Source organism: Sparus aurata, chromosome 20 (genome assembly GCF_900880675.1).
Source record: "Sparus aurata chromosome 20, fSpaAur1.1, whole genome shotgun sequence".
Classification (NCBI taxonomy): domain Eukaryota; kingdom Metazoa; phylum Chordata; class Actinopteri; order Spariformes; family Sparidae; genus Sparus; species Sparus aurata.
Genome location: NC_044206.1, coordinates 12,739,763 through 12,752,439, shown reverse-complemented (window position 1 = coordinate 12,752,439; position 12,677 = coordinate 12,739,763). Strand labels below are relative to the sequence as shown.

Genomic DNA, 12,677 nt, shown 5'->3' with positions numbered 1-12,677 from the left:
GTTTTTTGTTGTTTCAGCTACTTCTTTTTACCTTCCAAAACGTATCACATCTCTGTCCTCGCAAAGAGAGGGTTGCATTTCTTCAGACAGTCACAGAAGTGTGCCAGATGCCTTTTTAAAAGTCAGCTGACCATGAATCTAACTCCCTAATCCCCATCGTCTTGTGCTTCTCTCTACTCCTAGTACATGTAGTTACAACTAGTGTGCTTTTTTACAAAATTGAATTAAAAATCATTTCGAGTGAAAAACTGTAAAATGACAGTGTCGTAAGTTGCATATCGACAGGACTGGGTCTGAAAAACTGACTACAACATTACTCATGGTCTTCTCTATGTGCGCTGTCTATTTTTTGTTAGGACGTCGCTGCTTTGTGGAAGCTGACAATGAACTGCATGACTGGAAAATATTTAGCAGAGATGAGTCAGATGAGATTAAAAATATCTGTAAAAGCCTTCTCCTTTTAAGAATCAGTTTATTGAAGTCATTGTTAGATTTCAACCAAAACTAATAGAGAAATAGATCTTTATTTGCCCGAGCAGTGCAAATTTAGCTATAGATGCAGTGAATGTCGGGCATTTCATTAAACACGTAGGCATGAAAGCTCTTTCCAGGTCAATCGATATGTGCATTAAAGCTCCATTAAAATATTTGGACGATTCATTGTCAGAGGGCGTGGCACAGAATAATGCGTGTGGAGAAATGAAGCTTCTTGGACGGAAGAGTGGTGGAGTAATTCCTTCTTTACAGTGAGTGCCATTGACTCCCCGTCTTCCCTGTCTTGCCAGGGCTGTGCCGTTCATTCAGGATTCACACTCTGCTAATCGCACATGCACTTCTATATTTAGCTGCTCCTTTGGGTGTTGATCTGGCGCATCTCCTGAAAACCATGCTTTCCAGCCTCTAGAAGTAAGATGCTTAAGTGTTAAACCCAACACTGAGACGGGTCTCTCCTTGACCAGCCCCCGCCCCAGGGATAATGAGTGGCTGTGGACAGGGGATTACACACGGACTAAGGAGGTCCAGACAGATATTGTTTTGATTTACAGGCTGAATAAAGCAACATGGATATCTGGACAGAGAGACAGAGGTCTCTGCTTCCAAGAACTACCAAATGATTGGTTACTGATTACATGTCACAAATCTTCCTTAAGGACTGTGTTGTATCTTTTCAGTCTGATGTCATAAATGAAAGCAGAATTGTTATTAATGCAATGTTAAAGCCTTTCCACACCAACCCAGTGAGAATGAAAGAGAAAGCAACCCATATGGGAAGAATGCCAAACCTGAGAGTAGCTTGGCACAGTGACTTCCTTCACTAAGATGCAGGGCAAGTCTTACACAGAATTGAACTGTATCCTGGTCTGATTGTATATCAAAGTAACAGAAGCAAGCAAAGATGGAAGATCTAGAATTACATCAACACATTCGCCTGTATATCTCGGCCCCCCCTCCTGAAAAGCCCACTCTGTTCTGATTGGCCAGCCCACACACGCCTGAGCTAGCACTGCTTAGCATTTCTCCGGTAGGTGTTATGTTTTCAGCTTCCAGTTAGCTTCACTTCTACCATCAGTAATAGCTAGAAATTATGCAAATGTGTGACATGGTGACATAATATGATGTCATGAAGTCACTGAATTAAAGGCGGGACTACTGACAACAAGTTTTAGCCACTTCGGGAACAGTTATTTCCGTGGGAGAGAGGAGCTCCTGTTTCTAATTTTTAAGACCTTTTTACATGCACAAGAATCTATATAACAAACTGAAGGAAAGTAACAAACAAACAAAAAATGCATTGTAGGTGCAAATATTGGGAACAAATTTAGGGTGCATCTTCAGTAGTATCTCGATCAAATTGTGCCCTCATGATAACTTCTCACAGTTCCCTGTTTCCCTTTCTTAAACGGCACCTGAAAGACTAGCCATCACAATATGTCATGCGCGTATCCTTTACCTTTAACAACCCCATTGATCAGTGCTACGCAAGGACAAGAGCGTCCGCCTAATCCCTGAGTCCATCCACCCAAAGCAAACAGGAAACAATGTGTATGTACATGTGAGATCATATTACAGCATGTTGTCAAAGGAGTTTGTTGCAAATGTCTAAAGGCAGAAACATCATAATCCAACCCAAACAGAAACGCTACATTCCTATCCACCTAAAAGAATCGGTCACGGGTCAATAAGTGTTCTGTCAGTCAGCTGAGCAAGAGACAACAAACTGACAATCATCTCATTTATTGTGACCTTTCTGTTATCAGTGCATCACTGCACACACATCATCCCTGCCTCGAAATGATCTATTTTCCTTGCATAAAGCAACCTTGCGGTTTGGCGGCTGAAGTAAGAGGTTGTGCCAAGTGAAGGGTTTTGAAAGGAAGGAGGCCTGTGATGCTGGTGAAGAAATTGCATCACGAGTGAAGGGGCTTATGGGGGGAGGGGTCCCGCTCTGGTGCTGACTAGACTAGGCAATGCAGAGGGAGCAGGATGGAGGGATGGATGGAGGAAGAGGAGTAGGTGGCATGGGTAGCGCACAAGCTCGCTCTGACTCACACACACACACACACTCCTCTCCCATGGTGTCCTAGCTCCCTCGACCCCTCCTCTTTCTGGATCCGTGAGCCTGCTGCTTGTTGGGAGCTATACAGTGGAATGGGGATTCTCTGTGCCCTCCCCCCACCGCATACGCACTCAAACGTACACACTCAGCCTCAAATTCTCTCACTCTCACGCTCCACGTTGCTGCATATCACAGCTGACTGTAAAACCACCCTCTGCAGCATGGTAGAGTTGTGGTGCAAAATGCAGAAATGTGGATGAACATGTGCAACATTAGAGAATGTCAGTTTCTTGGAGAGGCCACTTAAATAAAATATGGGGTCCTCGTGGAGCCTGACATTCAAATAACAGTCTAATTCATAACATATTGTAATAAGCCATTTTAGGGGGGGGGGGGGGAATATTTTCTTGTTTTTCTTTCCTTGATGGAAACAATGTAAGAAAAAACATTTTTTGTTGAGATTGGCAGTGTCTCCACACCCTCTTGCACATCCCCATCACCCTCCTGCTTTTGAAGGGTGAATGCGTAGCTATCAAAGGGGAAGCCTGCAGCGGAGCACACCAAAGTGATGCCTGATAGGGGTGACCTTCAAAAATAAAGGAGAAAAATGTACAAGCATAAAATGGTTTCTTTTTACGGAATATGTTAAGTCATGATTTTAAAAACACATTTCTTGTTTCACGCATGGGCTGTGTGGCACGGTGTATCATTAACGAACTTTGTTTTAGTGCGCCCCCCACACCCAGTCGATGATAGGTTTTATCCGTACGGCCAGTCAGGTGATATTTTCCGCTTCGCCATTTTGTACTGCTGCGCCGGGTATTTATCAGAAGAGTCGTGACTATCCCGTTTACACTGCTAGTTAGGTAGTCAGACGGTTCCTGGTGTAGTCGCTTTTACATTTCAAGCCTGTGGCCTTTGATAGGTTTCGTGAAGTGCGATTTTTGAGTCGACATTAATATTTAATTTTGTATATTTAGTTTATTTTTATACTGTGTGAGAAAGAATGTCGGCCGAAGCCCCCGAATACTCTCCGTTCTTCGCAGTGATGGGTGCCTCTGCGGCGATGGTGTTCAGCGGTAATTATCACACAATTATCACCTTTCATATTTAAGCTGGGTCAGTTACATTAAGTCTCTGTGTGCATTTTTCTGCAAACCCCCTTTGCATTTACGTGATTCCCACAAGACTACTCTGAATAGTCAAGCATGGTTCGTCTCAGGAAGCTCACTTGTAAAGCCATCTGCTAGCCTTGCTAACATTAACGTCGCAATGCTAATCTTGAGCTGTCATTTATTCAGACTTGAAAGCAAGTAAGGGCAGTCACCGACTTGGCTTCATTTTAAACATGGCAATGGTTAGTTAGTTATAGTTGGTTAATACAGCTATCACTGCTAGCTCTTTTTGCTTCAGCTACAGATAGCAAAGACTGGTCAAGACTAGTTAGCCACGCTAGCTGATGACGACTACATAAGTTAGCTTTGACGATAGCTCAGTTTGGTTATCTTCGCTGTATACTTTATCTGGAAAAGGACAAAACGGGGAATCGTATAAACGATAAGATATGGTATCTGTCTTAATGAAGAGTTACCACTTGGGTAACAGCCAGTACAAAAGTGTGAAAATATATGCCGTTTGTTCCTACAGTTTCCTGTGTATTAGCTTGCAGTTAGCAGGAGGCATATACTTTTAGCTGATTATGTTACCATCATTTTTTACAAAATGCATCACTATTACATGCTGGGTTAAAGGGTTTTAAAAGCAATATGTGATGAGGGTTAGACGAAATTATTTATTGTAGCTTGGAAGTCGAGATCAGTAACCAATGACACTGAATAATTGAATTGACGTCGTCTTGCGTACACTGACGAAAATACCATTCTACAACAATTTGCCAGCTGTCAAATTGGTGAGGCCACATCGAATATAATGTAAGCTATCTCTAGTTGAGTAGCTTTTCCTTACTTCTCAAATGACCATTGGAAACATGGATCAGCTGGTTAACTTCCTTATTGCTCACAGGAATGACACAAGGTCACATGATTATCACATGATGAGACTTCTGACTTGGAATTGCCATCTTATCTTGCAATACCGTGCCTGTGAAATGTTAAACTAATTGCAAAGTTAATCAGTTATCAGTGAGTCTTTAAAACAATAGTGCCAATTTTTTGAGAAAAGATGAAGGGTGTGACACCACTGTTAATACAGTTTGCTGATAAAAGGTGTGATCTGAAGTGGCACAGTAAGTGAACTTTGAGACTGGCTTGTTTTATAATTGGTCATACTAGTTTTATTGATTCTTTCCTATTCTAAGCACTTCTCTTTCCTTAATCCATGACCAGAGCTACATCATATGCCAGAGGTTTGCTTATCACAGCAAAGGCCCCCATGTGACTTGGGTCACTGGTAATTGAACATGTTACAAAGGGCTTTGACCCACAGTTTTAGCAAAACTGGCTAATTGAATGGTGCATATAGGTTTGAGGTAAATCACACCAGTGAAATACAATGTTAAAACCTTGGAAAGTTAGTAGGTCTTTTTCTGACAGAATGGTGTCTTTGTATTATGCCCCACCTTTTTCTTTTGTCTTATCATAAACATTTGAATCCACGTGCTTATTACATTGTTAAAGATATGGAATGTTTAACACATCGCATAACAGATTTCACTGGGCTGCACGGTGATGAGAAATCTCAGGAAACATTTTGAGCTACATACTTCAAGTAATTTAGGAATTTCTCAGAAAATCCGGCCTAGTAACTGCTGCTTTAGAGTATTGCTGTTATAAAGGCCAGCCCTACACAGAAATGAGAAGCAGCTGGATGCTAAAGCCATCCCTGGTCTTGTCATAGCTCAGGTTTAATTTGTAATGATAGACAAGGGTAGCGAAGTGTTGGGGGGGCCCCTGAGGCTAGCAGTAGTACAAGTCTGTGGTGGTGAAGGAGTGACAGCTGGGGAATTAGCTAGCAGTGAGGGGATCATGCTGGCAGAAAGCAGGGATGTGGTAGTGGTGGGATGGACAGGGACACTTCATGATTCAGACTTCATCTTTAAATTATCTTTCAGCATGTTGTGGAGTCACTGTAGCTTGTGCTTCTGGGATGTTAGCCTGGGATGAGTCTGCAGGACTGTTATGCAGTCATTCTTAATTGTCATGTTCAATCAATCTGGCATTTTGGGTTAGGGTTAGGGTTTAATTCGGTTAGGGTTAATTCAAAAATAATTCTGTAACGTATCAAAAATGATGACAAATCCACAAGCCAAGTGGATAGATCAAAACTCCTCTTTCTGAATGACCGATAAAAACTTAAATGCAGTCTATTTGCATTAATTAGATGATGTCTGGAACAGGTTGTAAGCAGCTGTGATCTTCTGGTGTCACGTGATGTTGCATTGTTTTAGTGGTCTGTAGTGGGGACTTCCCTCAGTGATGCCTGGCTAAGAACAGGTGACACTCACAAGATGCCATTATTCATGACACAAGAACACTCCCACTGGTCTGTTTCCCCCACCCTTTTCATTAAATGTTAACAGTCTGTATCTCACATTTTTAAAGTATCACAGTGGTGAAATGATAAGTTTAAGGCCCATTTTTACCTTGATTAACTGACATGACTGATAAATCTGACAATAATGCAAGATAAATGTTTGCTTCACATTGGAAAAACTCTTGCTATGCATCATCTGCCTTTTCCAGTTTACTGTGCAGCACGGTTTGTATGTTTTGAGTAGGATAGCCAAGTAACAAGTAATTTTATTCATTAATCAATAGTGTTTTCATTGGCTTGACCTTTGTTTCACATCCCATAGTCTTCCTTGAGCACACACTCTTCAATAGAAAGGAGAAATAAATTGGGGGTGGCAGCTGTGTGCACTAGACATCCCTCAGCTTCTGATGCAATAGACTGGTCAGCGAGTCTCCATAATTTATTCCTGCTGTCTCATCTTTACACAGTGGAGGCTGCAGCCAGTGTGCAGTTGTGCAAGACCGGAAAACGTTTTTTACAACTACGACCTTCACGATTTTTCTCTTTCATTCCTGAAAACCAGTGCTTCTCCTTTCACACGCTGTTAGGAGCAGACCAATCTGCTGTCTATTGCGTGGGCATATTGCATGCAGGATCAACCATGGCTGGAGGCACCTCCTGCTCTGACATCACAAGACGTCACAAGGGCATCCCATACATAAAATATTCTGCAGGGAGGAGAAAAGAAAAGGGGGAAAAAAGCTCTCTACCTAAGCTGAGGGGATTAGGATTAAAACCCAGAGGTTGTGCCTGCACACCGCTGCAGACGCCATCCCGTCACACATCAAACCTTTAATCGTTGGGACAGAATAATGATGTTTGTGGACTACAGTGTTTCTCTACTAACCCTTACCTGTCACACCTCAGTGAGGCCAAGCTCAGCAAGTCTGAGTCGTAGGCTAACGTTACTGGCAGTAACATATTACGCTGGTTGTTTATGAATGGCTGAAAGAGACAGCTGCTCAGAGGACGGCTTAGGCGTTTCTAGAAAAATGGCCTGACAGTGTTTTGTATCGCTAAATCACAAGGTTTGTTCATCTTGGTCAGTTTTTATGTAGAACTGCTGAGGTATGTAGTCTTTTCTTCCTCATGCATGTGTAAGTCCACTTGTTTGATGGGACCAAATTGTTTGTGTTACATTTGAAGATTTAGTCCACCAGCAAAGCATTTGGCACTTGTGTGTTAACACACAATATTGTCCAGATATACTCAGACACATCTCTGTAGATATGCAGGAGTGATTTAACCTTGTATTGATAGCATCAGTCTAGTGATGGATCAATCTAAGTAGTTGGGGGACGTGGCTGGCTGCCATGTGCACATTTGAAGATTGGACCACGTCATCTTCTGTCTGTCTCCTTGATCTACTTGCCAGAAAGCCTTACAGCTAGTGTTGGAGTTAACCACAACCATCTTCAGGCTAGCTCAAACACATTGTCCCAAGAAAAGAAAAAACACAGGGCAGGGCACCTCGGGCTGTATGCACAAGGCTGTCTCCCAAGATGATATCTCAAGAGGCTTTTCACATTTAATCATTGTCAGTATGTTGGCTAGGAGGAGGCAAGAAAACTACCGTGCCAGGTCCTAGTTTTTATTCTAGTGCTTTGCAATATAGTTGATGTTTTGCCCCATTAGATATGTTGTATTGACTTAACTGTAATGTCTCCATTTAGACATCTGTTCACAAATAACATACAATCAGCTTTTATCTATGACATGTTTTGTCAATGCAGTGGAGAAGCCTTCGAAAACAATTTGCTATATTAAGCATCAAAGCAGCATCTATAAATCTGTGAAGAATTAAGAAGAATTAAATGCGTACAAAAGCGTGTTTAATACTGCTGAATAGAGGAAGAACCGCCACAGTATGTTCGAACCAATGCATCAGATAAAAGGCTATGGTTGGTGTTGTCTCTGAGCTTTCACTTTCCCTTGCTTTTGCTGCAGAAGAGGAAATAAACACGTTCACAAACAAACGTGCAAACACACCTGTGTGAGGACAACTTGCCAAACCAGCCTGTCTCTCATTTTTGCACACTGCCCTGCTCTGACAGGCTTTGTTGGATATTGCTAAATACTCCTTGTTAGTCTGTTCTGCAAATATGACATCTATTGCTAGTCTGTCCTTCCTGGAAAAGGATTCGCTCCTTTCTTGCTCTTCCTGTGATTTCTCCCATTTTCATTTCCTAGTTAGTTTCTTTGGGCGGGGGTTTATCCATATCCGATTTATCTCGTTGTGCAGAATTAAAATCTGTTCCTGATGAATGGTTTCTGTGCTGATAGATAAATTGTATTTTCATTGTCATTGTGATATGAACATGCAGAAAAATCACATCATAAAATACTTGCCTGAAACATGATGAATAAGAAAAGTAATTTTATTTACACACACCATGCATTCGAATTAAAAAGGCAAACATTTGACCTATCAGATGGCGCCCTGGATACATGGGCCATGCATTGCAGGGATAGACCGATTATAGAGGCATATATTCTGTGCTTTTCCAAAAATCAGTATCCATGTTTTTTTGTGTCCAATTTTAGATTAATAAACTAATTGTGCTACTTTGGCTCTGATGAAGCATCCTCTCTCTGTCTGTAGTCCCCACTATGTTGGCACCACTCATGTCCACATGCAACACTATGTGATTGGTTATATGTCATGAGTAATAGCCTATCAACATTGAATTATCTGAATATGCAAAATTATTAGATAATATATTTATCAAATATATTAGAGTAGTGGAAATATAAAGTAGCAGGAAATTGAAAACTGAGATTTTGTACTGAGATCATAATTTTTTCCCCACATTTTGACACTTAATGTTGTCATTTTAGCCAAATATGTATTGGGTCCCAATGTAAGTTAGCAGCCTCCTTGACTACCAATATTTGTTATCGTATCAGCCCTCGGGGAAAAAAACAAACATTTTTCAGTCCCCAATACATTTGGACCATAGATTTCTTCAAAACTTGTAGGCCTAGTTGCTGTTCTGTATTCGGTTAAATCTATTGTTCTAATTTTAGAACGGGGTGTGATCTTTGATTTTCTGTTTGACTCTCCTGCTGCAGTCAGACTTGATTTATGTGTGTGACGCAGGTAGCGCTGTGCTTTCTCCTCAGCGTCACAGCCCAACAGAGCTAACGTGCTGATGAAGCTTTTTGTTCTCCTCCTTCCCCGTCACATGTTAGCCAGAGACTAGTGTGGACTGGAGATGGCACACAGCAGATGTTGCATGAGTTTGGACTGCTAGTCCTCCTCCTGGTGCCCCTCCTGTACTGATGCTGTCTCCGGAGATGTGGTATCCTGCTTCTCTAATGATGTCAGCAGTTCCCTACGTGCTTTAGGCCTAATGAGGCTTTTTTTTTCATTCAGAGAGTGATCTAGAGCTCTGCAGCTGTCTGCCAGAGTCAATTCTGAAATTACTGGGACTGAAGCAGTTTGAGGAGATGAGAGAAATAGACACACAAAGCTGTTTTTTGGCCACACAGTCTGCGCCAAGAACTGATAAATTATTTCCCCTTGACACAAGCAAAATTCCCCAAGTGGAGCCATGTAGGATTTTTAAGGGGAACAGAAACTGTAACAGTTGTTGCATCTCTTATTTCACTTCTGCTTCATTATTCAGCTGTGGCCTTTGGTTTCTTTGTCAGTCTGAAAGCCTATTGTAACGTGCCTTGTAGTGTGTCTAATCTTTGCTGTCTATGTTTATTTCACTAACAAGGTTATCGTCTGTCTCTTCCCCACCAGCCTTGGGAGCAGCCTATGGCACAGCCAAGAGCGGTACGGGCATTGCTGCCATGTCTGTGATGAGGCCGGAGCTCATCATGAAGTCAATCATCCCCGTCGTCATGGCGGGTATTATAGCCATCTATGGCCTGGTAGTAGCAGTGCTGATTGCCAACAACATCTCAGAGAAGGTCCCCCTCTACAAGTGAGTTCAGTTAATCAGTCATCTTCAGACATTTGATTGTTTACATTTCTTGTTTTATTCTGTGGCCAAATTAAGTAGTAAGGCCTTTTTTAATCATCTCTTAAATATTAATGATATAGCCCTGGCATAAGCCTTAACATAACTGCACAGACACTGGTGATACTTTATTATCAACAAAGCCCCAGAGGAGACCAAAACATTCAATGGGTTCTTCCTACTAAGCCACCACCCTGATATTGCTTCACCATATCCATTAATCATTAACTATCAAAGCAGAGTCAAGGCATACTATTACACTGAAGGACATGTTACATATTTCTCCATTTTCTCCAAAGAAATCTGACTGCAGTTTTATTTTTATTACACCTCTGCACATACTCAGGACATAGTTCCCATGTTTACACTGGTCTGTGGTATAGACGACATTATAGGAATCTAAACAAGGAATTTGTCTCCCAATAAAGCCATGTGACTTGCAACACAATAACAGAGTTTAAAGGCACAGAGGCACAGTAAAGACACAGTAACAACAGCACTAAATCTTTTTAGTGATGAGTTCACTGTAACTCTTGCATACATTGTCATTTGTCAGGGGTTTGTTTGTTGGTCAGTTTAAAATCTTGAAGGGTAGGAAGTTTTTCCACAGTCCAGTTCTATGGAGAACTATCTGCTCAATGCATACAGACATGTACAGTTGCAAATGTGCTCAATCGCTTGAGTTGGTGACCCATATTACTCAGCTATCTAGTAATCGTCCCTTGTACTGACACTTGTCTCCGTGTTTTCAGGAGTTTCCTCTATCTGGGAGCTGGGCTGAGCGTGGGCCTCAGCGGGCTGGCAGCAGGCTTCGCAATCGGCATCGTAGGCGACGCAGGCGTGAGGGGCACAGCTCAACAGCCAAGGCTTTTTGTGGGCATGATCCTCATTTTGATTTTCGCTGAGGTCTTGGGTCTCTACGGGCTCATCGTTGCCCTCATCCTGTCCACGAAATAAACACCCAAAACATCTCCACTACAAGATCTGTCCTTTATGTTGCTGCTGGAGGAAAAAAGTGTAAAACGGGAAAAAATTGTAAAAATTTCTGCCACACAAGATGAAAGAAGTGAAGGCGGGGAAAAAATTAATTAAAATGGCCCCATGAATATGGTCTTATCTCAACAATATGTACAGTCGTCCCAATTTGATAGTCAACTTGTTAATGCGCAATGTAGTGATTTGTCTGTCTTGTGTGCGTGTGTGTGTGCGTGTGTTTCAAAACAGTTGTATGATGAAGATTCCTTTTTTCCCTCCACTTATTTCAGGCCTTGAGGCCAGCTGAGGCAGCCTGGCCTCTGGTCTTAGAGAGCTGACCAAAGGGCCGCACAGCTTCTTCTCCTCCCGTATCAACCTGGGAGTTGACACAATTTCTGCATTAATCTTGAGGATCTATTTGTAAAGAGAAATGTATATGGACTTACGATTTTTTTCCACTGATTTTATTTATAAGAAATTGTTCATTGAACTGTTTAATGCAGCAAAAGTCTTTAATTCCCCCAGGATATATTATACATATATATACAGACATATAAATATCTATATAGATCGATTTAATGCACTGTGGGGTAATTGTGATAAGTGGTTGGAATTCCTCTGGATGTAATTCTTGGTTTAATAATTAAGATTGCCTTTAGTATGTTGCTGGTGAAGTGGGAGTTTTGTGTGTGTAGCTGTATTCTAATCATTACGCAAACATTCTCAAAACTTCAGTGTTTTTCCTGTAGTACTGCTGTTTGCATTAAAGGTGTGTGTGCCCCGTGATGGGTCTCACAAGTGTAATTTCCAAATCTCATCTCCTCTCCATCTTATTCACCTCCCCCTCCTCCTCTCATCTGTGGCTGTACTTCATCTCTTCCACATTCCAGCCATTAAAATCCTGCATGGGTTTCAGTGTCTTGTTGCTGTTGGATATGAAGCTGAAGAGCAGGCTAGTTTCAGAAGATTTAATCCAGATCAAAAGCAACTTTAATGTTGTGTAGTTGTTCCAAAGAGAAGAAAGAGAGGGGGGGGGGGGGGGGGGGGGGAATAAAAAATCAAGTTTAAATGACACATGAAGACTTGATGTTACTGTTCGTAGCGTGCAGCAGGATGCTGGAGAGATTAGTGCTCAAGTTTGGCCTAGTTTCATACAAGGACGGGCCCAATTTGATCTGGAGTTTGTTTTCTGAAAATGGAACTGCTGCTGACGCATTTACTGAAGCGCCAATCTTACAATCCTGTATTACCACTGGTATTGAAGTTATCCTGATGTGTCGACGTGTGTGTCACAATCGAATTAAAGAAGATTCCAACTTAGATTTGACTGTCTTCCAAACACACAAGAAGTGGTGTTTTCAGTGCTGTTTATTCTACTGTGACACAATCCAGAACTTTTACAGGCAGCCTGACTTGTCATCTTTATAAATTACAAAGTAATTTGTTGTATTTTATCTGTAAAAAACGGATATGCCGAGTTGGTGATGACCGTATACTTCCTGTTTCGCTCTGCGCTAATCGTTAGACTGTGGTGCACACCCTCAAGAGCTGCAACTGCTGCACTGAAAAGATAACTGCAAACACAGCACTGCATTGTACTGTTGGCTGATTGGATCATTTTTGTGAAATAACGTATAAAACAA

At 41.7% G+C, this 12,677-nt stretch overlaps 1 protein-coding gene across 1 annotated transcript; it reads left to right on the top strand.

The window, feature by feature from the left end:
• The first annotated feature begins 3,314 nt into the window (after positions 1 to 3,314).
• atp6v0cb (ATPase H+ transporting V0 subunit cb) lies at positions 3,315 to 12,356 on the top strand. The gene is made up of 3 exons (XM_030399574.1): positions 3,315 to 3,636; positions 9,840 to 10,023; positions 10,812 to 12,356. The coding sequence occupies exons 1-3, from the start codon at positions 3,564 to 3,566 to the stop codon at positions 11,014 to 11,016; spliced, it is 462 nt and encodes a 153-aa protein (XP_030255434.1). The 5' UTR covers positions 3,315 to 3,563; the 3' UTR covers positions 11,017 to 12,356.
• Positions 12,357 to 12,677: the final 321 nt, after the last annotated feature.

Bases quoted from the DNA above. Each gene is read 5' to 3' on its own strand.
- atp6v0cb (XM_030399574.1), top strand. From the start codon at position 3,564: ATGTCGGCCGAAGCCCCCGAATACTCTCCGTTCTTCGCAGTGATGGGT. The intron at 3,637-9,839 runs GTAATTATCACA...CTTCCCCACCAG, and splicing joins TGCGGCGATGGTGTTCAGCG to CCTTGGGAGCAGCCTATGGC. The intron at 10,024-10,811 runs GTGAGTTCAGTT...CCGTGTTTTCAG, and splicing joins GAGAAGGTCCCCCTCTACAA to GAGTTTCCTCTATCTGGGAG.